The following is a 24,803-nucleotide window of genomic DNA, read 5'->3' on the forward strand; positions in this document are numbered from 1 at the left end:
TATTGGTTAAGTGTGATGAAGCCACCTTATGATTGGCTGAAATTTGGTGTCGTCAGAGCAACCCGGAACACATTGTACTTGTGCAGCAAATTGTGTAAGTGTCCTCTGTTCCGTGCTGAGAGACAATAAATAGATTATATTTTCAACGTGGCATATTATAATAAAGTCTTGCTTTTAAACCAAGTCCAACAAGTATCTCAGTTCAGTCATGCCGACGTCTCCAGTTAAAACGCGTATTCCCCTCACTAGTTTTGGCCACTTGATAACAGAGGTGAAGGTAAGCAATATTTTTTTTCTACTCTGCGAATGTTGTATAACAAAATGCAATTAAAGTCAAAATGGCATCCCAGTTTATTTTGGAAAAATGATTTGAATCGGAATATCGGTTTGGGGTTAATAGATGCAACTGCGTCGAACTGGATAGTGACAGTTTCAAATGTATTGATATATTTATTTAATCATTCTTTATTGGAGGGGAACGCTTAAAAAAAGAAAATACCACATTGACATTACTGATAATTTCATTCACGTATGTAAAATGGCAACAAGAAATTCATTGCGTCGTACTTTCTTGAACTATCTTTGAATTGAATCATAATTGGAAGGTGTAGTCATACTCATAAGACTCATAAGGTGCTGCATTGTTTCACTTTCACTCTGATAAGAAGTTTCCTCTCTTTAGATAACCTTTATCATTCCACAAGGAGGCACTTACCTTTAGCAGAAATCATTGTTACAGGAAACAAAAAAGCAAAAGCACACAAAGAAGACCGAAATGTCGACGACCGATTGGAAGTACTCAAGCACTTGCATGAACCCAATGCCGCACTAATGACCAAGTTGAGTGCGGAAGCATTATCGTGGTCAAAAAGTTGCAGCAAATTATTCTTGTTTTCATGTGGCATTTCAGAGACAGCTATTTGGCATTAAAGCACCAGCACCGGCGGAGCTGACCGGTTTGAGAAAGTACTTCAATGGCTACACGCTGCAGGGGCGCCGAAATGTATGTGACACAAAACTATTTCAATGTATATCTCGAGGATTTCTTGTACATGAGGACATTTTATCTTCATCCAACCAGAAGTGAGGAAAATCTCTATCTGCTTTCTTCCAGTGCGTCTTGGCTACTTATGGTATCTTGCTGGTAACGGCGACGGCCTATTTCATACACAGGCAGGACAAAAAACAAGCTGTGAAGGACTGCACTGCCTGAAAAAAAAAAAATCATGGTTAAGTTTGTGATCCATTATTTATTATGTGAAAGAAACAAAGAGACCATATAAAAAGGCACAACAATGCACGGCTAGACAATTTTATCAAGTGTGATTTTTCAATCACTGCTTTTATTGTGCACCGCCAGTACAAAAATATCATGTCCGCCAACCAATCAGGTATGTAACAGTTAATAAAATAACATGGATTAAAATAATAAAGGTTGTTTTGTTTTCCCCAACAGAAATGTGCAAGCTCTGAGAGTTAAAAAACATTGCAAAATTCACCAGCAGAAATAGGCTTCCATACTTTTCAGTTTGTACTTAAAAGAACCTGGGTTGAATCTGAAAAAAGGAATAAGGAAATTATAATATTATATAATTGCTATTTTATCTCTTTTGGGGGCATATCTGTACATGGTATTTTGTTTTGGTAATTAGTTTAGATTGCTGTTTATTATTATTATTATTATTATTATTATTATTATTATTATTATTATTATTATTATTATCAGCAAGGCCATGATGTAATTTAATGAAACTACTAACTAGTGTTTTTTTTTCTATGCTACCATGAACGTTTCCTGTTTACCGGCTATTAATTCCCTAGTTAGTAGTCGTAATAAAAGCCAAAGTCGACGCTCTCCCGATTATCTGATTTGAAGTCACGTGATTTAGCATAACCCGAACGAGAGCTGACACACCTCCTCTACTGTGCTCCTCCTCCAAGTGTTAAATCGAAAGTAAATGTAATGATTCCAGTCCAGTTGCAAGCTGCAACAACCCTCTGCAGCTCGAGTAAGTACAATCATGTTTTATTTTTGTTTATTTGATTGTATTGTAGCGGAGATGGGCTAGTCCTGCACGTTTCTTTAATTTAAATACATTTGTTTACATCTTGTTGGATGTTATGTTGAATAACTCTTAAGCTATACAACTTAATTGCCCGTGACATTGTTTATCAAGATTTCACATACAAGAATTGCGAAGAGAAAAAATCTGCGTAGAAAATACAATGATTCTAAATGTCTTTATATCGAAGTATTTTTGACATCACAAAAAACACTGAAATGTGTTTTCCATAAAATAAAGGGGGGGGGGCACTCATCCCTAAAAAAAAAAAAAAACATTTCAAATTTTTTAAAATAAAAATATTGAAAACGAAATCCATGCATAGGTTAGGTGCTAAACAATATGTAAGGGTCTGTCATGTGTTTTTCCTAATTGCTGTTTTTAATTTATGGAGCATTGTAATTCAAATTGCTTTTAAAATATCTTTCAAAGGGAACCAAAGTGCTTGACATGCCTTTGTGTATTGGTTACAGAATTTCTTTGCAAATGTATTAATTACATGCTGAACTGACATACAGCAGATTCTCAGAGCTAGTAAGACAAGTTGGCAAACTGATTAAAGAAATGTTGCTGTGTAAAACACCTAGAAGTAATTATATGCCCCGAAACAACAATTAGCGCTGCAGCAAACAATTATTTCCGTAACTATCAAGTAGTCAATGAATCGTATTTAATAACATATCTTGATTTCCATCACCTTAATGGGGAAACAACATTTAAAACTGAAAAACAAATGCAGAAATGATTTTTTGTTTACTAGTTTGTCCCAATACAGGATAGAGAAAAGGCAAAAACATTGCTCATTGTTTTCCAGAGTAAAATTAATTTCCTTTATTGTGATTTAACATAAAAATATACTCACCTATGTAGAATTTTAAATCTAAAAAGGCAAAACAACACATTTGTTATCAGAAATAAGAATTAAGTCCTCCTCTGCGCCCTTGTTTTTTTTTTTTTTAGACGATTGAAAATAATCCCACGTGTATAAATGATCTGTCTCATCTGCATTTCATTGCTTTATCAACTCTAGTCAACCAAGGGGTGACATCAGGACGCTTCCAGTGCTCCTCTTTATACGTGGAATAGAAGAACCATGGTGCCACAAAATGGACCGAGCAATTGATGGCGCCCAGAACTGAGATTTTGCTGGCGGCCAACGGCGGAGAAAATGGTGAACCCAGCAGTCATCCAGCAAAGGTTTCCCTATACTATAGGATGGTTAGAGATAAGCTTAAGAGAGCAGTAAGAAAGAAAAAGAATTCAAAACAAAAGAAACAGAATCAAGCTCCAGACGAGCCTGCGCCATCTCAACAAGTCCCGAATGCGGAACACGAGAAGCAGGATGTTGCCGAGAGGCCACTGGAGATGTTGGAATGGAGCCACTTGCATAATCTCCACCTCTCAGACGATCAACTTGAAACCTGGTGTCAGGTACATACTTGGCTCGCGTTGCGAACCTCGAACAAAAGCAAGGCAGTGACCTGAAAATATGATAGTTTCACTTTTAAATATCACCCTGCATCTGTTCACGCAAACATGACGTCTGATACTATTTTGAGCGTCATAGGAAGTTTCGGTTTTGAAACATTTCTGTGGGATGAAATCACCAATCGCCGTACTTTCTGCAGGCATATATTCTTTATCCTCTACTCCCCCAAAAAATCTGCCCTGTATGTTTGAAAATTTTAACCAGACACAAAATATGTACTCTACAGAGTGGAGCTTCCGCCGCCAACTTGCCCACTCACCAGCGTCCATTCAACAGCTGGAAGGAGTACAAACTGGTGAAGCGCACTTACCAGCAGCTCCAGCACAGTTCCTACTACTGGGGATCGATGAACATGGAGGAGGCGCACCAAATCCTCTGGCTGACCTCACCGGGCACCTTCCTCATCAGGTAACTCAAGTCTGGAAGTTAGTTAGCTAAAAGCGAAAGTGATGCTAAATATGATTGATTTCAACATCATTGAGTCCTGTTATTCTTCAAATATTCCAAAATGTCATCTCAGTGACTTCTAAAGTATTTCAGAGCAGTGAGTTGTGTTATTAGACTCTGTACTTGCTTACCTCCCTTGGACCCCCTGGGGGCTAAGCCCTTTATCCATAAGATCTAGTGCCGCCCCTGCTGAGGAAGATTTTTTTTTTAAATCTTGCACATGAAAAATACTCCATTACTATATTTAAAAAAAATATATATGAAAACTAATAAACATTCCAAAGATAAAGGCATCTGCTGTAAAATTTCCCAGTTCATGCTGTAGCAACGCCTGACAGGACAAGCCGCAACAACAACAAACAAATGACGGAATGTTGTCTTTCCAGAGACAGCGGGCAGACGGACGTCTTCTTCACCTTGAGCTACCACAGCGACGAAGGGCCAACCAGCGTCCGTGTGGTGCTCAAAAAGCTGCTCTTCGGACTCTGCGGGAGCCAAAAAACTTTCGCCTCCCTTTTTGATCTGCTGGCTTACTACAGCAGCCCGTCACGCAAACTGACCACACCGTATCGCCGGCAGCGGCCTGAGTGCCTCAAGCAGATCTGCAGGAGGGCTCTGGTTCAGACGTACGGGGCAGAGAACATAAGAAACTTAGCAGGACTCAGTTGTGAGGTGAAAGACTATGTTCATGCGTATCCTTACTCGATATAGTGGGAATGCAACATTATATTGTGTACATAAATGTATATTGCAGGGACTTGTCTGCGAAAAAAAAAGAAAAAGTATTTTGATTGAAATAATAACTTACCGTATTCGCCCGAATATAAGACAACCTCGATTATAAGACGACCCCCTCTTTTTCAAGACTCAAGTTTTAAAAAAGACTTTGTCTAGACCCCGACTGTAAAACGACCCCCCCTTTTTTCAGTTTTATTTCAATGCAAAAAAAAAAAACTCGTCTTATATTCGGGCCAATACGGTACAAGCATTTCATTCCTGGCAGCTTGTAATTTATCCATGAACCAAATCAACAGCGAAAAATCCCCAAGTACAAAGAAAACTGGTCAAAAATTGTTTGCTTTCCGATCAGTGATAAGGAAGCCCCACTTTTAAAACGCCCATATACGGCTCAGGTACGTCGATAATGAAATCTACTGCCTCCTCGTGGGCTTTCAGCTGAAAAGTAAATTTAAAGCAACAGTCTCAATTTTTACTCAAAAACTCTCAATGTATTTTTGGATCAGGAAAATGACAAAATGTTATGAGCTTGCATTTTCGATTTGATCAATTATTTTGGGAGAAATTACTCTCCTCCTTCCTCACATCTTGGTGATATTACCAACTTTGGTACAATTTCAATTTAGGTCATGTGTATATTAGTATTTTGTTTTAACAGAAATGTTTTCTATACTAATTTAACTTTTGGATTATAAGAAGACTTCCATTCATTTGATGTACAACCAATTCAAGGAGTAAAGGATTATCTAAAATACTTTTTAATCATTTATTACAGTTTCCTGGTGACTAAATAATGTGTTGTGACATGCTTTTCTCCAAACACCCCAAGGATGGAAAAAGTGCAGATTACAAAAGTATGTGGGACATCGATACATCACCACGCATAAGTAGTCACCTCATTTTGCGTTGAGAAGTTGCTATGGGGGCAATTTTTTGAAAATTAGTGCAGAACGGCTCGCTCATTTACACATTTTTAGAAAAAGGCAGATCAAAGTTTTATTTGTCTGTTGAATTTCACACTCGATGGGTGGGAAGGCCCTCCAGAGACCCAACTCATTTGTATACACGCAATTAAAACCTCTGCTCTATTGCAGCCGTTTTGTCCACTAGAGGGCAGAAAAACATAATTTTTTGTCGATGTGCTGTGCATAGAAATGGTTGCGGGGGTAACAATAAGGTTACTGGAACCCAATCATAATGTTAATTTGTGTAACAGGGGTATTTTCCTCTTTATGTACTGTGTCATTTAAATTTCTTGAGATAATGTCACAGATTATGTAATTATGTGTATATTATTTCCCTTCTTCCCCCAAAATAGGGTCTTTAAAAATCATCACCGCGTCCACATTTGAACATATTTGAAAAATATTTCAGGTAAGGCTTTCATTCATGTCAATACGAGTGTTTTGAGTTACAAACGTGTTTACGGAAAGACTAGAACTCCACCCGCTGTATTTATTTCGCAGGAACTCAGGTCAGGTGATGACAGCAACTGGCGTGGCGCGTGTTCCTGTCGTGCGCGTGCCTGTCCATCATTTTGGCGCCAGGAGGGAGCGCGCGCCCCCTGCGCGTGCGTGACACGTGAGCTGGGAGGAGGGCGCTCGAGAGCTCCACCGCCGCGTACAGCCGGTGAAATCCACGCACGCACTCACACACACGCGAGTTGAATTGCCGAAACGCTGAAAGGGACGGCAGTGGTGGAGCGGAATCGGTGGCGGACCGCTTGGGCCCCGAATTGGAGCATCTCTGTCCCCCGGGCTGCACCTCGTTCCCTCGCGCGCCTCTGCTCCAGAGGGAGGCCCCGAGCGGCGACGGGATGTAGCACGGATTAACGGCGGAGGAGAGCGGCGGGACGTGGAGTGAAGGACATGGGGAAGGACCAGGAGCTTCTCCAGGCCGTCAAGACCGAGGACTTGCTGACAGTTCAGCGCCTCCTGCAGAGACCTCGGCCCGGGAAAGCCAGTGAGTAGATGCCCGACAACCACACGTACACACACGCGCGCCAAGTATAAATGTTTGTGATTTATGTGTGACGTTGCACCTGAGATAATTGAAATGGACATAAACTGCATTTAAATGTTTTTTTTGCATTTACGCATAAGTAGCCTCATCCACAGAGGATGTGTGTGCGTATTCTTTGAGAGGAACGAAGGGATGGGAGGATGCCTGTATATATGTTGTGACGTCAGCATCATAGTGATGACGTTGCACGCGTGCAAAGATATTTCTGGGATTTCTGGACAAACTGCACACACAGGTTGTGTGTGTGTGTGTGCGTGCGTGAGATGCAAGTGCACCAAGGTCCTCCCACTGCTCTCGGGACAGGGGGATTATTGGTGTGTAAAGACGCCAGATGTTAATAGTGTGATGATGACGAGAGCGCACGTGACGACGCCGGCGCTCACGTGCCCGAGAGTTGTTGACGGGGTGTCATCTGAGGGCTGGAGGTGATAATTAGATTTCAATTACAGTCTTGCCAACGCAGCCTTACGCCGCCGCCTCGCCTGTTTCACCTCCTCCTCAACTCGTTTCCCCCTCGTTGCCTGGCCTTTTGATTGGATCTCCTTTCTGTTATATTTCGCCTCCTTTGGGCTGGGCCCGACAGTCCCCTTTCTCCTCTGCACTCGTCTCAGCTAGCAGTGCCACGGTGAAGAAAAATGCTTCTCCTCAAATGCCAGAGCAAATCAGCTCTGAGTGTTCAGTCCACTGTGTGTGCTGACAGAGAGAGAGCGAGAGAGAGAGAGGAAAGGAAGGGCGAGTAAGCTGGGAGGCTGCATGGAGGAAAGGTAAAAAAAGGAAGTCACGATGAGAGGTTAAAGGGTGAGTGATGGAAGGTGTGCGACGCGACAGGAGAGCGGATTTACGTCTGAATAATTAAACAGGCCTCACTGCTGGAGGATCACTGCAACTCTCTGGCTTCATTGGAGAGGTTGTGCAGTCAGGAATATTAATATTGGCTAGAGAATCGTTACTAGGGCCCGGCCGACATGCATTCCGATTAATCGGGTTGAATTCAACGCCAGACCCTTTTTCAGACCCTTTACCGTCGATTTAATGTCGTCTGAAAACAAATCTGGCTTAGGGAGCGAATGAGTTACGAACCTCACGATTTGATTCGATTTTGAGTCTTTGATTCGGTTTTTATTCTTTACAGTTTGATTTTGATTCTTCGGGTTGTGTTTTCATTTGATTCACTCTTGAGTCCATTTCAATGCTCCAATTGGTTCAGTAAGTAAATATCCACAAAATATTCAACCCTGCCTTTTTGAATTGAATTTAATTGAAATGACAACCCGTCTGTAATTTTGAATGTTACTATATCCATTAAAGAGCGTTTCAGGGTCATTTTAATAGCAGGAACTTAAATGGCAAATTTTATTTGCTTAAAATGTTTTCATGATCGTGAGAAGCCAAAATCATGTTACATTTGCAAGCTGAGCCCTGAGCAACCGTGATGTCATTTTCAATCGACCAGAAGTGGCAAAATGGCCGCCTCCTGAGATGGATAGGAGCAGGTGCAATTTGCTGCTTAATTCACATTCCACAAACACAGTCACTACCATGTTTAGACTAGCATTTTTGGCTAGAAATAACATTGTACGACACATTGTGTGAGCCTCAGCTCGCTTTTACACGTGTGTGCAAATGTGCAGACAGAGGTGAAACAGGACTTGAGAAATCCTAGTAATGAAGACCCAGGAGAAGCTCACTCCCCACCACTTCGTATCTCAAGAAGGTGGTCTTGAGACTGAGAGTCTCTTCCTAAAAGTTGCCCGCCAGCAAGCTCATTGGCCTTGAATGCGAATGAAGTCGGGGCGATTTCTAGCGCATTGTCGTGCGAGATCAGTTTGTTGCGGGAATATCAGATCATAGCCAAGCGGCGGACGGTATGCGAGTTGCATATGCAATGACACGTCGAGCGGTTGCCACGGTAACAGAGTCTCAGTTGCAGCGTCATGGCTAAAATTAACATATAGGAATTTTGAACTCCGAACGACACCGATTATGAGAAAATTAATTGCATAAAATGCTCAATATCACTCAGCAGCCAGGAAAAATTTAAAAGTGCATGCAAAATGGTTTCTTTTCTTAATATTTATTTTTACTTTTCATTACAATAAATAACACCATTTTTTTAAATGTGATAATAAATGAAAACTGGATAAGTACTAAATTAATGAAGTATTTTTAAATTCCAAAAATCAAATTCATATATTTAAATATTTAAATATATTTCTATATTTAAAATTTACGCATAAATGATTTTATTTATACTCTTTGTCTATGTTAATATCCCCAATCCCTAAAGCAATTACTTAATAAAAATAAATATATACATTTGTAAAAATCCTATTTACTAGTTATTTTTGATGCAGGCTGCTTTGCTTTTGTGACTCACTGACAGTCTGACGTTGACACAGATATCTGTACTCATTGATTCCGCTGCTAGTCCAACTGGGGGGAAGGGATGGCGCTTTTTTTTTTTTTTTTACAGTTAATCCAAGAGTGATGGCGGTAGAGAGGGCAAAAACAAACACACACACACACACACGCACACACACACACGCGCTTGTCAGCTGCAGAGTGTAAACAGAACTGCACGACCACCAATCAGCTGCCACTCTTTAGCAAATTACAGGGAAAATTAGAGTGTGAGAGCAGGATGAAGGGATGAAGTGCAGATAGGGATGTGGAGAGAAGGGGAAAAGCTTTTGCCCAGATTACAGAACAGCGACAGATTACGGCCTGGTGCATGGATTATGAGGGTTTGACCAAAAAAAAAAAAAGTAGACGCAGAGAACCAAACCAGCACTCTGAGTGTGTGTGTGTGTGTGAGCATTCCTTGCTGCAGTTTGGTGTCTTCATCCTTCTTATGTGCTTTCAAAGATCAAGGTTATCCCCACACGCACACTTACATCACTTCCATGCACACTCACCCAAACATCAGGAATATATATGCGGTAAAAAAAAAAAAAAAAAATCACGCCGTCACGCTGCGCTTTTTTTTTTGCAAAGATAAACCCACATCTGCCAGCAGCAAATTGGAAAATACTTTTGTTTTTCCATCCTTGACTTTAGGATACGTTGAGACAAATTTGAATAATAGTAATCATAACTATATGATTTATTTCTGCTCAATATTACAAATAATAATAATATTAAACTATTATTTCAGAAAAATTAACAACTAACCAACTTGCTCTAAAACTAATTGAAATAAATTTGGGATTTTCTACAACCCTTTTTTAGACCAATACCAGTAGGAGTGCTGAACATTTGAGTCGTCAGTGATACCGATACCAAGTACCGATACCACTGTACTTTTAATGCCCTTTCTATCATTTTACTTAAAATTGCTTAAAATTAATTTTCTACTGTATGTCCACAAGAGGGCAGCAGATACTAGTATCGGACATCGTCATGAGTACCGATACCTTGAAATAAAGCCGAGTTTCAGCACGGTACCAACACCTGGTATAGGCACTTACCCGTCCCAAAATTTAACTAAAAAGTCAAAACAAAACAAAAATGAACTGTAATATTGAAAAAAAAACTCAGACTATTATAACCCGAACATCTCATTTGCACTTCTTGACTTTTTACAGCCTGCTGGTAAGGACAAAATAGCTGCTCTAAGATTTTTCCCTCAATTTTTGGCCTTTCAAGTCTTTACAGCAACTAGTTGTCATTCACAAGCTGCAGTGACCCTGCAGGCTCCTTCACAGCCTCACTGTGACTTTATGCTTCCATTCAATTGGTCAGTTACTCTGAGCTCAGCCCTTTCCGGAAGAACCGCTGTTATGTTTTGCGGCACTCAAAGGGCATCAAAATTCTGCGGCGTTCCGGAAACCTGCAGGGAATAAATGAATATGTAAAGCCGAGAATACATGAATCCCTAATGTATTTTATTTTTTTTTTCATATATTGAAATGTAGACTATTTCTATAACAATTCTCCTTGCGTTTCAGAGCTCCTCGGAGCAGCCAAGAGGGTGAACGTCAACATTCAGGATGCAGATGGGTAAGGAGAAACATCTTCATTCACATAATGCTATTTTGTGATCGCTAATGTGAAAGTTTTGACAGAAGAACAGGCCTGAAATTGTCAATGAATGCTTAAAGGGCAAGTCAGATATTTTCTTGACAATAATAGGTGCCCTTACTAGTTCAAACACGGTCTTCTGATTATATTGTGTTTGTGGAATAAAAATTAAGCAGTAAAATTGACGTGAATTTCTCAAAATGGCGGCCATTTTGCCAATTCCTGTCACCTGAAAGTGAGGTCGAATATGTCTATACAATCATTTTTTTCTTAAGAAAAAAAATACTCAAGATAAAGTCAAAGGTATATAAACGACTCCGGCCTCTGTAATTCATCTAAAAAGTTCCATACATGTTCCAGAGTAAATTTATATATATACTTCCCACCTCTGTAGCTACATGAGTGGACATTTTTTGAAATAGTGTGTCAGTGTTCCCTACAATCCACAACTCTTGAGTTCCGGCTATTTTTAGACTTTGTGATTGGCTGATCTTTATGTGCGCGTATGCTTGGTTTGTCATTGTGTTCCATTTGGTTTGGGATTTTTTAACACGCTGATTGGAATCGCATCATCGGTCCCCGCTGCATGTTTAATGACTGATGATTGGTCGATTCAGCTCCAGGGCCCGGCTTTTATATTCACGGGGGATCCATTAGACACTCACACATGCACACACACACACATGAGTGTATGCCAGGCTCTAGGGCAGAGCAATTGCTTATTAATGGAAGTAGGTCATTTGCACCCCCCACCCACCGACATCGCTCTTTCACTGAGCCGAGGGGTGGAGCTGTTCTGCGCCGAAGATTAACTCGGCTTCAAGTTATGATCTTACACATGCGTGTGTGTTAAGGTGTAACATTTTCACATCATCTATATATGTGTGAAGGTTGTCGCCTCTGCATCATGCTGCTCTGAGTGGCAATAAGGAGATGATCTCTCTGCTGCTGGAGGCTCAGGCAGCCGTGGACATTAAAGACAATAAAGGTAAGAAGAAAAAAAAAGATATTTGCATATTGCATGTCATTGTGACAAACAAATACATCACTGTGCCAATGGTGGAAAAAAACGTTCCTTTCTGGAGGTGATGATGTTTCACTGAGGTGTCAAACTGTTGTAGCATAGCGCCAACTACTGCCAAGGAGGACTTACTCCAGCCCCAGGAATAAAAAAAAAAAAGTTGTTCTTTTACAAGAATAAAAACTGACAACCACAGATTTGTGGTTGTGGTTTGTGGCCAACCCGGGTTACTGTAACACAATAAAAACAATAGAACAATTATTTCACCAGATCTAAAACGGTTTTATTGCTGCTCCCACAAAGGTGCCCGCGCTATTGTTGATGCTGTTTGTGAAAAGCAGATGTGGCAATAAATACAGAGGAAAAACAAGGCCCTGTTACGTAATAAAACGCTGAACTTTCTGAGGCCCGAAATAATATTTGTACAAAACGACAGATTTGTGTGCACAGCAAACAAGAGAGCAGAAGTGAGAGCGAGAGCCAAGAGGAAGGAGCACAGCCCAGATTTTCATTTTTTTTTTTTTTATCTCAAGCCCCCCCCCCTCACCCCCCACTGCCATCCTCCTCTAATATCTTCATCCATCGCAGTCTGGCAGAACATGAGAAGACAGAAGTCTCAGGGCAGATGGGAGACATAAATCCCCCAGGATGGAAGACTGCCTTTTCCCAAGTCTGCCATCATACACGGTGCGTCTCTAAATGGACGCAGACCCCCCCACTCCCACCCCCCTCCATTGTGCTCTACCTCCTGGAGTAGCTCACCACAGAAGATGTTGCGAGGAAGCCATCAATTATTTCTTCATTGCATTCCTGAAGTGATATAGGAGGCTTTGTGTACGTCCTTGTTGTATTTCTAGATTTATAGACCCTATTCCAGTGGTCCAAAGTCTGGCTCGAGAACTGTAAGGGGCCTGGTAACATGTTTGTTATTGGTCCAAAGCATTTTTTTAATTCTACAACGAATCAAAAGGTTACGAGAAATGGCAACCGTTGTGGGGGTCAACACAGTCGACTTAGACTATACCATTTATATGTTTCATAAACAGAAAGTGAATGTGGGACCTCACCTTCAGTGGAAAGCGTTTAGCCTTCTCCGTGTTAAGACAGCCAGCAGATAAAATGTCGCTTAAGATGCCAAGATAACCAACCAGCCTTGTTGATTCCTGCCTCGGAAGAAAAAAAGGACAACCTGGAAGGTAGCCAATCAGCTGGGCCAACATCCTTCCTGGGGGGGGGGGGTGAAGATTTTTATAAATATAGCAGCGGAGATTCAAAGCAGTGTAGTGTACACTAAAAGCCATGTTTTCCTAAGTGTTAAAAGGTGCACTCTAAAATAAGCCAAATTGGTTCAAAAATTATATATTTTTTTCATTCACAAGCTCTTCTGCAGGCCTCCCGCAGTTTGTCTCGGAGGTCCCGGAAGCATTGACACTCCTGCGCTGTAATAACGGGGTCACGGAGTGTGGAACAAGTAATTTGACGGCAATTCCCGAGAGAGGCATCATCTGATGCGCCTCACAGCAAACACCGCAATAAATTACCGACTGAGAATCGTTATTACCTCCGCCAAGGAAGTTGCCTTTTCATTACCATGCTTTTTACTATGACTGTAGAATTACAGTACAGTGGTACGAAAGGTCAGAAAGGACAGATATATGCAAAAAATCAGAATCAGAAATTCTGTGACTTCATATTCCCGACATCTGTTTGCTTAAGGGTGTCACCTGTGTTTGTGTAGGGATGCGTCCTCTGCATTACGCCGCCTGGCAAGGCAAGACTGAACCACTGAAAATGCTGCTGAAGGCGGGCTCGTCCGTCAACGGACAGTCGGACGAAGGACAGATCCCTCTCCACCTGTCTGCTCAGCATGGACACTATGACGGGGTAACACTTGTGTTTTTCTGTATCGTGCGTGTTATTTTTTTTTTTAGCGATGAAGCGTGACATTTACAAGCACCGCTTTGTGTTTTTGCAGTCGGAGATGTTGCTGCAACACCAGTCCAACACGTGTATCTCGGACACCGCGGGAAAAACGCCGCTGGACCTAGCCTGTGAATTTGGACGCGTCGCAGTGAGTATAAATAAAAGCAAAATAAAAATACGCCACGAGGAAATTGCCGGTGAGTGGTCAGGGTCAGCAAGGCCTTCTCTGCTTATTTACCTCAATGATGTTCTTCTCGAAAAACTAAAATACAGCTAGCGCGTCAGTTAGCCACATTAGCCCACTAGCATTAGCCACAAGCTGTTAGCGCCACTTATTCGGAGGACATGAGGCTGTAGAGTCATCTAATGTTTGAACGACTCTTCCTGTGAGAGGATGTGGAATTTTTGTTGAAATATATGTCTGCTTTTCATAACGTCATGAGGTGTAATTTTTTTTATAGCCACTAGATGGTGTCATTACACAAAGTTAGCAACAACAAATATTCATCAATAGCAATTATTTTTTTTAAAAATTACAAATTTCCTGGTTACTCTGACACGGGAAGATCTACCCAAAACTTTCAGAATCAGAAGTGCTACATGATATAATACAAACTATATTAGCAATGGGACCAATTTGATTTCAAATTTACTGGTTCGTCGGAGCAGAGTTACAAGCAATTTCAACGAGCAAAACATGTCTAGCAGTCTGGACACATTATTAAATGTAATAATCAGCATCTATGGGGAGTATGATGTTTTGTTTTGTTTTTCGCTGGGATTGGTATTAAGAGATGGATTAAGTTGGGTAAATCCCCGCTGAAGGCCCAGGCACCACTGACATAAATAAACATTTTAGGAGAGGTCCCTATCGTTTTCTGTCAACCTTTCGATCTGGTCCAAACAAAAATCATAACTTATTTTTTTTTTAATTAAATTTGTATCAGTAGCAGCGTAAAACTGCTCCCATGCAGCATTAGAAGACATTCAGTTCAAAACGACAATGCCGACTTAATTGCGTGCACTTTGAAGCCTATTTGTGAATTTAAGCGTGATTTCATCCATCTTTTTAATCTAATATGGTATATTTGTGTTAGGTGGTTCAGCTCCTGCTCAGCAGCAACATGTGTGCCGCCATGCTGGAGCCCAAACCCTCCGACCCCAACGGGGTGTCGCCTCTTCATCTCGCCGCCAAGAACGGACACATGGACGTAATACGGTCTGAAAATGTCACTCGTGATATCAAACACTTTTAGTCTGCACTGTCTGTAAAAAGACAATTCAATGTGATACTGCTCGATTGCAATCCACGTTGCAGGTTGCTGATTCAGGCCGGCATTGATATCAACAGACAGTCCGAGTCTGGTACAGCTCTGCATCAGGCTGCCCTCTGTGGGAAGACAGAGGTAGTGCGCCTCCTGCTGGAAGTAAGTTTGAGTTGCTTCACCTGTGCTACTTATTTAATAATATTATAGGGGTTATATGCTAAAAATGTTTGTAATTTATTTTTATTTGTTATTCTCATTATATTGTATTGGTTGGTGCATCTTTAGATTTGTTCTGCTTTATTATTTTTTTTGCCACTTTTGTCAGTCTCCGTGCAAAACGGTCTGAGTAGCAAACAAGTCAGTCATGCTTGAGAGATGGGGAAATTTTAGCCGCAAAATGTCATTGTGGGGCTTTTTTTTTTTGTCAGTCTTCTTGGATGATGGCTGCACTGACTCATTGAGTAAATGTAAGACTGGAAGAACATTCCACAATTGAAGGAGAAGGATGCAGGCAAGCGAGCAGAAAGACTGCAAGAAAGAATATCATTCTTAGCGTTGTAAATTAAATAGAGTGGCAGGATTTGAGGTTTTTTTATTTTTTTATTTTTTCTCAGGTCGATTAGAAATTGCACAGAAAATGTAATCGTGATTCCTGTTGTTTATTCACTCAGAGTGGGATCAGTGCCGGAGTGAGGAACACTCTGAGTCAAACCGCACTGGACATTGTGAACCAGTTCACCACCACTCAGGCCAGCCGTGAGATCAAGCAACTCCTCAGAGGTGAGTGCAAATTCCAAATTTGACCATTTGCTACATTAGTGTGGTTGGGAATTACACAGTGAGGATGCACCAAGTCTTTTTTCATATTTTGTTATTTTGGACAAAAATGAAAATGATAGTCTTCTTTCGCTTCGAGATTGCAAATCTCCGTTGCCGTTCACCTCAGCACTTCTCTGCTCGGCTCGGCTTGTGTTTTGTAGATGCTTCTGCTGCCATGCAGGTGCGAGCGCTGAAGGATTACTGCAACAACTACGACCTCACCAGCCTCAACATCAAATCGGGAGACATTATTACGGTACAAAAAAATGAACTGCAGGATACGTGTGTCAAATCATCATGTGTCAAATTATCAGCTAATTGATCCATTTCCGCTCCGAGTGTGACTTTGTTTGCGTCGGCAGGTTTTAGAGCAGCACTCGGACGGCCGGTGGAAAGGGTGCATTCACGATAATCGCACAGGAAATGACCGCGTGGGCTACTTCCCGTCCAACATGGTGGAAGTCATCAAGAGGGCAGGTGAACACCCACACCACAGCCGTGGGTGTGTGTGTGTGTGTGTGTGTGTGCGTGCGTGCGTGCGTGCGTGCGTAGCGGCCTTTTTATGTAGCTCTAGCTAATCATTAGTTAGACAGCTTACAAGCTCCATTTTAACATGTGACTCATAGCTTTTCCCACCCAAAACATCACTTCAACCCATCTTTTTCCTTTCCATATATATTTCTCCTATTATTCCATCCTACCCAATGAATACAACCATAGACTGTAAATCGGCACTGGACATTGTATAACACTGGCGGAGCCCCCCAAGGAAAAAAAATCCTAGCTCCGCCAGTGACTAAAAGTGGTGTCCAAAGCTCTCAAATTTTTGACTGGTGATAGTAATACTCCTAAATCTAAGCTCCCTCGCCAATAAAACTGGGTGATGGTTCAGATCTGATGTATTCATACTGTCCAGATATGCGATACAGTCTATGAACTTGAAAATTCGACAGTGGCCTGAATCACAAAGTTCAAATATGTTAGCCCGTTAGCTTTAAGCTAGTAGACTTTTGTAAGATTTTGTTTAGTTTTACAGTAAAGTTCAACAGGGATCGCCAACCAACGTTACGTTTGCTGCCGTCATGACTTGACGCTATGACTTATTTTTTTGTTTTATTTGCAAGATAAAGCAAAATGTTGAGTAGCTTGTCAATGGTTGGCAGATAATGTTGGTGTTGGTATTCGCAAATCAAGCACATTTTGTGAAGGTTCCAGTTGGTTTGTGGGTAAAGATTTACTGACACAATTTCTCCCCGCGGCTTCATCGCATGTCAAACGAAAAGTCTATTCTTGGTCTTGTGATCATGTGACCCGTGTGCTCACATGAGGAAGGATGCTTGGTGATGATGGCTACTGTTGTGCATGCTTGTGCTGCTTGTTCATACGTCACAAACAATAAAGCATCTATCTCTATAAGTGTACACTCCCGTTTCTATTATAAAAAAAAAACTCCACTGTAAATATACACATTGTTGTGGCTAGGACAGCTAGGACATTGTGATTTCCAAAAGTGCATCAGCAAGATTGTTTTTCACATTGCTGGACTATTGATAATGATTGACAAAAAAAAAAACTTAATTGGAAACCTCACATACAGGAAATGACCCTCAAATGGAAAGTCACGCAATTTCGAGATAGATACTTTTCTTCTTACTGCGGTGACACAAGTACGTTTTTTTTCTCATACATTCTCTTCTGATGATTCTTACGTTCTTATTTTGTTTTTTTTAAGTGGGCTGATGAGTTGTCGTGTTGTGTTGTTGTTTTTGTTTTTGCATTTCTTGTCCGTCTTCCTCCTCCCCCCTCCTCATCATCCTCCTCCTGGCCCGAGCCCAGGCCTGTCCCCCTCCCAGCAGTGCCACACGCTGCTGCTGCGCAGGCCCAACCCCTGTCCCGTTGGCTCGCTCAACGGACACTCCTACCCCCCTTCCAAGGTCCTCCCTTTGCACCTGCCCTCCCCTCCTACCCCTCACCCCACCGGGCAATCCCTCCCTCGCTTCTCCTCGTTCGGGTACGTGCCTCTTCCCATCTCTCCGCCTTCTTTCTCCACTCCTCCTCCTCCGCCTCCTCCTCTGTCTACTCCTCTCTCCACTTCTCAGGAGCAGCAAAGTCAGACAGGTACATACAGTAGAACACTTCATAGTAACCTTTTAAGATTTATTCTTGGGCAATAAGAGACATTTGATATTCAGGTCAGTTTTTTTGAACGGGCAGAGAGGGAAAAATACAATATTAGTAATCTGAGAGTTCAGATTTTGAAATCCTACCCCATGGCTTCATAGCATGCAAACAATTTTTAGTTGAGTTGTACATTTTACGTGTAAATGAATTGAAATTTGACTTTGAAGAAAAAAAGAAAAAACAATTCCCCCACAATGTCAATATTTCCAAAACATATCGATCACTTTTTATTTAATCAGAAATGCCATTCCAACGGGTACACATCTTGTTCTTGCTTGTGTAACGTAGGAAAAAAAAAGTGTCTGGTCATAAGTGTTTGTCATTTGGCGTGTGTGGCAGGTTCACGGACCACGGAGCTGAGTCCTCAGGGTTCTCCTACTTTGGGCCAGCAGAGCAGCACGAGTGAGGACATCTGGGTCCTGCGCAAACCGCTGGCAGGTAAACATCAGCGTGTGCTTGATTTTTGACTTTGCAAATGACACTGCTTTTTGCCACCTCCGACCTCTAGGGGGCGAACGCAGCGGCAGCGTGGGCAGCCTCGGGAGCGCCAGGTCGTCCAGCAGCCTGCAGGGCTCGGGGAACACGCACGTCTTGACCACGCCCGCACCTAGCCCTCATCCGGCACCGACGCCGGGGGTCAACACGCATGGCCTTAACGCTCCGGGCCTGCATGCGCAAGCTGAGGGGGTCAAGGTACAAGATGTCAACACACGGATTAGCTAAGCAGCTAGCCACTTAACAGCTAGCCAACTCGACACTGACACCCACGTCATTCACCGGGCTTGGTCCCAACTTTTACCGATGTACTTGTTGTGGCTTTGGTGCACTTATTTTGAGTGGCTTTGCGTGTATCTCTTTATATGGAGCAAAAGTGTTTGTGTGTTCTTTTAGCTCCTGGCCACCGTCCTGTCCCAGTCGGTAAAAGCCAAGGAGCATCTCTTGGAGCAGTCGCAGTCCATCGAGCAATCAGCGAGTAAGAGCTAAAGTATTGCGAAAATACAACACGAGTTTTTTTGTTGTTCAAAGTCAGTTCCGACAAATGGTGAATTCTTTACTTCTGATGTGATTCGACACAACCATTCAGAAGAGTCAGGACATTTGTCACAAATAAAACACGTTCCGAAATAGAATAGCACAATGTGATGTGGATCGGGTTTGTCATCATTTGATCTCTCCAAAGGCCACCTGTCTGTTCTAATTATCCAGTGATCCAAACGTCTGCTTTGACATTCATATTTTTCTGCCCCCCCGAAAAGGTTCTTCAACTTCCAATGTCCACGAGCAGCGGCCATTCGAGCGCAAGACCGAGGAAGACGATGGGAAAGTGAGTTTTGGGCCTATTTTCTCTCTCCTTTGCTTATGGTTCTGCTCTCCACACGATGGATTAATTTTTAAGTTCAAAAATAATTAGAGAGAAGTCTTTTAGTCACGGAGGAAGTCGACTTAATCAACTCCTCAATCAAGACAGGCCGAGTGTGATTTGTCGCCGGGATCTCGGCACAACATTGAGCGAGGCAATGCCTTCAAGTGCCTTGTTGGTGGGGAAAATGAAAAGTCATTTCTTTTCACTTTGCTGAGCCAGCTCACCCATTACATCCCGAATCGAGCAGGGAGCCCTAAATGAGGGAATTATCTCGGACACGACCGCGGACATCATTCAGCGTGTGTGCCAAAAAGCTATTTAAAGGGTCAGTTCACCCTACTTACAAAAAGCAATAACGGCAATCTAGATATGCAGAGCCTTTTTTTTTTTTTTTTCTGCTCTGCTAAACATATCTGGCCCAGATGATGAGTTTCTGTGCTAGTAGGGAGTTGTGTCTCTGCGCTAGGTTCATGCAGCAGTGTTTTGTGTTCTAGAAGCAGGCAGTGGTGGCATGGCTGGGCGAGTTTCAGCTGCAGTTCTACACCACCCACTTCCTCACGGCGGGATATGATCTAGACACCGTTAGCCGCATGACCCCCGAGGTAAGGTCAAGACCCCCCCCCCCCTCTTTATGTACCGCCTCATTTGTTTGTCAAGGCTCCACCCGTCATGCGCATTAAAGCTGACGCGGCAGGATGATGTAAACCCCTCAAGGGCAGGGGACACTCACTAGCGATTATCGAGACATAATATTGCGCAACCTATGCACAAATTTGGACGACGCGTTAAGATGGTGGTAAATTTCTGACCTTTTTGTTTGCGTCAAAGGACATGACGGCCATCGGGGTGATGAAGCCAGGACATCGGAAGAAGTTAATGTCGGAGATCAGCAAGTTGCCCTCGGGGGATTGGCTGCCAGACCACAAGCCCGTAAGGTTCTCACGTGTACTGCGCAAATTGCAAACGAGCAGGATCGTTGGAGTTTTGGCAGCTCCACATTTAAAAGCGGACACTATGTGTGTGTTTGTTTGTAGGGCAATTTGGCAGATTTCCTTTCTCACTTGAGTCTCAGTCAGTACTACCAGGTCCTGGTGCAGAACGGTTATGAAAACATCGACTTCATCTCCGACATCAGCCTGGAGGATCTTCAGGAGATTGGCATTTCCAAACTTGGTGAGGTGCCACTGAGTCATTTGGGATATTTGAAAATGTTTTCTTGACATACTTCCGCTGGTCTTCATTCAGGCCACCAGAAGAAGCTGATGTTAGGAGTGAGGAGACTGAAGGAGTTACAGAGAGGAAACATCAGTGCGGAGGCCCGACAGAGTCCGTCCACACCTCCATCCAGCCCAGGCGGCAGCGTCTCGGAGCCCCGCACAGAGGCGAGGAAACAGCGGGAGGGTGGTTCTAGCCCGTTAGCGAAACCACGCCCGAGTGTCTCTCAAAATTCCCCCACGCAAACTCCGCCACAAACCCCTAAGCACGCTCAGAACCAGCAGGCCTCTCCGAGGGCTCGCCCGCGACCTTCCACCCGGCAGGCAACGGCGGCGGATTCGCCTGTGCCGACGCTCCGGCTACCCAGCGAGGAGGAGGAGCGACGGAGAACTCACAGTCTGATTGGCCCCGAAACAGACTCGCGCTACGCCACCGTGTGCCGCAGCACTTCCGCCCGCAGCCCCGCGGTCGCCAACGACGTCACCGTTAACCGCAGCCAGTCGTCGGTCACACTCCGCCCTCGCCGGAAAGGTCGGCCGCCAACGCCGCCCAAGCGGTCCTGCTCTTCGATCACCGGGCCTGACGGGGAGGGAGAAGCACCAGGGGAGGGGCTCCTCGGCCTGCCAACTTTTAGAGAGAGGCGAGCCAGCGACTGCGGCAGCCTGGGCTCGGCTTTAAGAGCTCAGGAGTCGGCGGGCCTGGAGAGGTCAGAGGGGGCTTCTGGGAGCGTGCGCAGCCTCGCCGCCATGCTCGAGACGTCCATTGTGAGCGGAGCCAAAACCCTGCCGAGGAATCTGGGAAGCAGCCCCAACTACCTGCAGGTGTTTGTGTGTCTTTGTCACGTGTTTCACCGCACTCGTTTGCTTCCGTTCACCACCGTAAGATTGGGTAGATCAAGAGGCTGCCAAGTCACGTCCACCGATGTCAAAATAAGTTCACCGAAACTCACAAAAATTCCTCAAAAACAAAAATAAATACTGTTCCCCCACTCTTTAGAGTTCCATACATAAATATAAGTGTGTGTGTGTGTATGTGTGTGTTTGTGTGCGCACATTTATCTTAACGGGAGTGTACTCTACAGGTGAGCCCCCCGACACTCCGTCGCCAGACCGGCTCAGGCGGCCTTGGATCAGAAGATGATGACGTCCTGAATCGACGCAGGACCATCAGTGGACCAGAAGGCAACGAGGAGGCCCCTCCGGTACCGGCTCAGCAACGTCCAGAACCGAGGCCCCGCTCCACTATCATCTCCTCCTCCGCCGAAATCTCAGACGGCTCGGCGACACTTCGGAGGAAACCTCGCCCTTCTCCGACGGACCCCGTAGCGTCCGTGTCTCCCACGGTCGTCACCATGACAACCGGCTCCGACACGATACGCAGGAGGCATCGAGTGGCTGAGCAATCAGAAGGCCAAATAAGCAATAATCAATCAGATTCTTCGAAAAGTCCGAGCGACGGCTGCCAGCAGCAGAACGGTGGCGTGGTTCTGAGGCGGAGACCCGTGTCGGAAGCATCAGACGGGACGGAGAAGAGCTGTGAGTGGATGGAAGCCAGGAAGTCCTTAAAGCCACCGGTCTCGCCCAAACCTTCCTCAGTGACGCTGAGAAAGACGCAAGCTGACCCTCCAACCCCGACCCGACGGGTCCCGATACCCGGTCCTGATAGCGCTGACACGACCAACAGTCCAGGTGAGACATCAATATGAAAATTTTGATATATAATGATTGATTGAGTTCTTATTTTTTTTACGGCAGAGACAAAGCGTGTTCCCCCTCCTGTGTCGCCCAAACCTCGCGGCCCTCCAACAGCACCCAAACCAGGAAAACCTGGCGTAGCCTCCACCGCCGTGAGCCCCGCAGCCACCAGCCCCGCGGCCGCCACCCCCTCGCCGACTCCCAAAACCTCCCCCCTTCCCGCTCCCGACACCCCCTCCGCCCCGTGCCTATCACCAGGGCTCCCCCTTACGTCTCCCTCGCCCGCCCAGAGTCCCTCCACGCCGTCTCCTCACCCCGTCAAACCGCCACGCTCCTCCATCGCTGGACTCTCCATCGACTTGCAGGGAGTGCAGGAGGAGGAGGAGAGAAGGAAGGAGAGGGAGCAGAAGAAGCACAAAGAGGATAATGAGGAAGAGAAGGGGGCGCAACATGGTTTGGAGGAGACCAGCGCATCTTTAGCGGCAGCTTTACAGGCTGCCGAGCACAAAATACAAGAAGACGATGCACAAAATGAGTAAGTACTTGGTGGTGGGGGCGGGGGGGCTTCATGAAAAACTATTTCATGATTGGATGAATTGAACAAGTAGGGCAGCACAATGTTACAAGTGTTCTGAAATGAGCACAGCTTTAATTAGCGCCTCTGGCCTTCAAACTTGATCAGCGGCCATTGAGGCTACAGCACTTTACAGTTTATTGAAAAGCAACATCACAGATTCAAGCACAAATTGAAATTCTCCTCTTTCCAGCAAAAAGACAACCGTGTCCATATTGGATGACATCGGCAGCATGTTTGACGACTTGGCCGACCAACTGGACGCCATGCTCGACTGAGCTCCCGGGTTTCGAGTCCTCCTGTCCGTCCTTCGCCGGGTAGCGTCGGGAAACCGCTGCGGAGGCTGCAAAAGAGTGTGTTTGGACCCGTGGGTCCAAGAAGGTGTTCTTCACTTGATGGGTGACGATGCCCACCGAGCTCACACACACACACGCACACACACACACCTCACAGTACATGGCCTATGATGCTCTGAGCTGACTGAGAAGCACAATCGATCTCATCTCTTCAAACAAGAAGAAAATCAAAGCACATGGACTGACTCGAAAGGGAAAGGAAGACAGACAGGAGGCAGACAGTTGAGGGTTTAAAAAAAAAAATCATGCAAAATAGGCCATGTGTGTACTTTTCTGCAGAGAATGCAGTTGTCCTGCTTCTCTTACGTGTGGATGAAGGAGGGCGGTCCACTGAAGCTCCCAACTCGTGTATGCGTGTGTGTATCATGTGTTTCTCTGTTGATGTCGTTGTTGCTGTTGTCGTCGTCCAGTTCTGAGCGCGTGTCACCCTATAACGAAATGTCCTTTCCCCCCCCCCCCGATAATTCACACTCTTTTTACGCCAGCGATCGCAACTATGGGTGTTCAGGAATCCCAGGGCGGGCACCAAAACAAGAGGTGGAGGACTTGGACTCACTTGACTTGATGTTGACTCGGTATTAATGAACTTGACTCTTACGGTATATAAAATCTGTCAGTTAAAAACAACAACAAAAAAGACTTTGCCTTTGCTCAGTAAGATCAGACTTAAGACTTGAGACATGTATGACTTAATCCCACCTCTGCAAAACCCAAATAAACATACATTCACTTCCCTTTTTAATCTTGCTGGTTGTTTTGGTGGTGTGTTTGCTCGAAATGGAAATATTATGCAACAACGCATACAAGCACAAGGTGTAACCCTCTCGGCCTGCTAAAATGTTTTGAAAAGATAATCGTATATTTCAAAACTTTAGAAGGTACATCCAGCATAGTTCATGATAGACATCGGGGTGTTTGAGCTGCTAGAGCGCCCTCTGTTGTCGGTTAGTAAAACTGCCTCTGCCCCACCTTCAACCCGGTGTCAATTATTTATTTACTCTGCATCTCTCTGTGCCTTGGTAGCGTTCTTTCATGCTTTCTTCTGATGTCGTTGTTTGCCTACTTTTTCACTTTAATGAATCTCCCAGTGTATCCATGTTAGAAGATGCTTGTAGGTTTATGACCATTGAGAAACATTTTTGCAAGCCCTTCTTTAAGCTGTTAGAAGTCATCTTTGCTCCTTCCCTTCCCTCTAAACTCCCAATTTCCACAGGAGAAGTCCTCCAATAAAGAGCCCACCCGTATTTTTATGCCCTTCGGAAAAAGATCCAAATATATATTTGAGAGACGGATATATGCGAATAATGACAATATTGGTTATGGATCAGAGGCTAGCTGATTAAATCTGTACATTTATGGCTGAATGTGTTGTGAAAGCTGTCGGGTGTCAAGGTTTTGTTTTCTGCTATGACGATGCATTCATGTACAGATGTGAACAGAATAAATGTAAGGATTAAACGTGGATTTATTGGGATCTAATTCAATTGCCACAGAAGTTTTGATTATATTTTTTATGTTTGGAAGACCATCACACTCACTGTACACAGAGATAAGGCAAATTATTGTTTTGTTATATTTAATAATGGAATATAAATTAACATCGCAATGTA

General features: G+C 43.8%; 3 protein-coding genes across 5 annotated transcripts; all 3 read left to right on the forward strand.

Annotated features, from left to right (window-relative positions):
- The first annotated feature begins 38 nt into the window (after positions 1–38).
- Positions 39–1,433, forward strand: LOC148399614 (ATP synthase F(0) complex subunit k, mitochondrial). Its single transcript, XM_088372789.1, has 3 exons — positions 39–277; positions 911–1,003; positions 1,115–1,433. Exons 1-3 carry the CDS (start codon positions 209–211, stop codon positions 1,211–1,213), a joined length of 261 nt encoding a protein of 86 aa, XP_088228915.1. The 5' UTR covers positions 39–208; the 3' UTR covers positions 1,214–1,433.
- Positions 1,246–5,491, forward strand: LOC148399615 (suppressor of cytokine signaling 1-like). 2 transcript variants are annotated; one of them, XM_088372788.1, is made up of 4 exons: positions 1,246–1,391; positions 3,094–3,494; positions 3,779–3,960; positions 4,386–5,491. In XM_088372788.1, the coding sequence occupies exons 2-4, from the start codon at positions 3,186–3,188 to the stop codon at positions 4,708–4,710; spliced, it is 816 nt and encodes a 271-aa protein (XP_088228914.1). In that variant the 5' UTR covers positions 1,246–1,391; positions 3,094–3,185; the 3' UTR covers positions 4,711–5,491. The 2 variants fall into 2 exon arrangements, with proteins under 2 accessions (XP_088228914.1, XP_088228913.1); XM_088372787.1 differs by lacking the exon at positions 1,246–1,391 and adding an exon at positions 1,942–2,009.
- Positions 5,492–5,989: 498 nt separating this feature from the next.
- Positions 5,990–24,672, forward strand: LOC148399616 (caskin-1-like). 2 transcript variants are annotated; one of them, XM_088372762.1, is made up of 23 exons: positions 5,990–6,111; positions 6,204–6,699; positions 10,707–10,758; positions 11,670–11,767; positions 13,539–13,684; positions 13,776–13,871; positions 14,821–14,942; positions 15,042–15,150; positions 15,663–15,771; positions 15,972–16,066; positions 16,173–16,287; positions 17,647–17,928; positions 18,331–18,429; positions 18,500–18,684; positions 18,883–18,964; positions 19,248–19,315; positions 19,849–19,956; positions 20,183–20,284; positions 20,389–20,527; positions 20,600–21,390; positions 21,651–22,257; positions 22,324–22,798; positions 23,031–24,672. In XM_088372762.1, the coding sequence occupies exons 2-23, from the start codon at positions 6,606–6,608 to the stop codon at positions 23,113–23,115; spliced, it is 4,059 nt and encodes a 1,352-aa protein (XP_088228888.1). In that variant the 5' UTR covers positions 5,990–6,111; positions 6,204–6,605; the 3' UTR covers positions 23,116–24,672. The 2 variants fall into 2 exon arrangements, with proteins under 2 accessions (XP_088228888.1, XP_088228889.1); XM_088372763.1 differs by lacking the exon at positions 17,647–17,928 and having other exon boundaries at positions 5,993–6,111.
- Positions 24,673–24,803: the final 131 nt, after the last annotated feature.

The sequence above is a fragment of the Syngnathus floridae genome, chromosome 4 (genome assembly GCF_059516105.1).
Source record: "Syngnathus floridae isolate MCC-2025c chromosome 4, RoL_Sflo_1.0, whole genome shotgun sequence".
In the NCBI taxonomy this organism is placed as follows: domain Eukaryota; kingdom Metazoa; phylum Chordata; class Actinopteri; order Syngnathiformes; family Syngnathidae; genus Syngnathus; species Syngnathus floridae.

What these genes read in the sequence shown, in the direction of transcription:
- LOC148399614 (XM_088372789.1), top strand. Translation starts at nt 209, where the DNA reads ATGCCGACGTCTCCAGTTAAAACGCGTATTCCCCTCACTAGTTTTGGC. An exon ending in ACTTGATAACAGAGGTGAAG is followed by an intron (nt 278 to 910) that starts GTAAGCAATATT and finishes GTGGCATTTCAG; the next exon opens with AGACAGCTATTTGGCATTAA. An exon ending in CGCTGCAGGGGCGCCGAAAT is followed by an intron (nt 1,004 to 1,114) that starts GTATGTGACACA and finishes GCTTTCTTCCAG; the next exon opens with TGCGTCTTGGCTACTTATGG.
- LOC148399615 (XM_088372788.1), top strand. Translation starts at nt 3,186, where the DNA reads ATGGCGCCCAGAACTGAGATTTTGCTGGCGGCCAACGGCGGAGAAAAT. An exon ending in AACTTGAAACCTGGTGTCAG is followed by an intron (nt 3,495 to 3,778) that starts GTACATACTTGG and finishes TGTACTCTACAG; the next exon opens with AGTGGAGCTTCCGCCGCCAA. An exon ending in CCGGGCACCTTCCTCATCAG is followed by an intron (nt 3,961 to 4,385) that starts GTAACTCAAGTC and finishes TTGTCTTTCCAG; the next exon opens with AGACAGCGGGCAGACGGACG.
- LOC148399616 (XM_088372762.1), top strand. Translation starts at nt 6,606, where the DNA reads ATGGGGAAGGACCAGGAGCTTCTCCAGGCCGTCAAGACCGAGGACTTG. An exon ending in GGAAGTCATCAAGAGGGCAG is followed by an intron (nt 16,288 to 17,646) that starts GTGAACACCCAC and finishes GCCCGAGCCCAG; the next exon opens with GCCTGTCCCCCTCCCAGCAG. An exon ending in TTAGCCGCATGACCCCCGAG is followed by an intron (nt 19,957 to 20,182) that starts GTAAGGTCAAGA and finishes TTTGCGTCAAAG; the next exon opens with GACATGACGGCCATCGGGGT.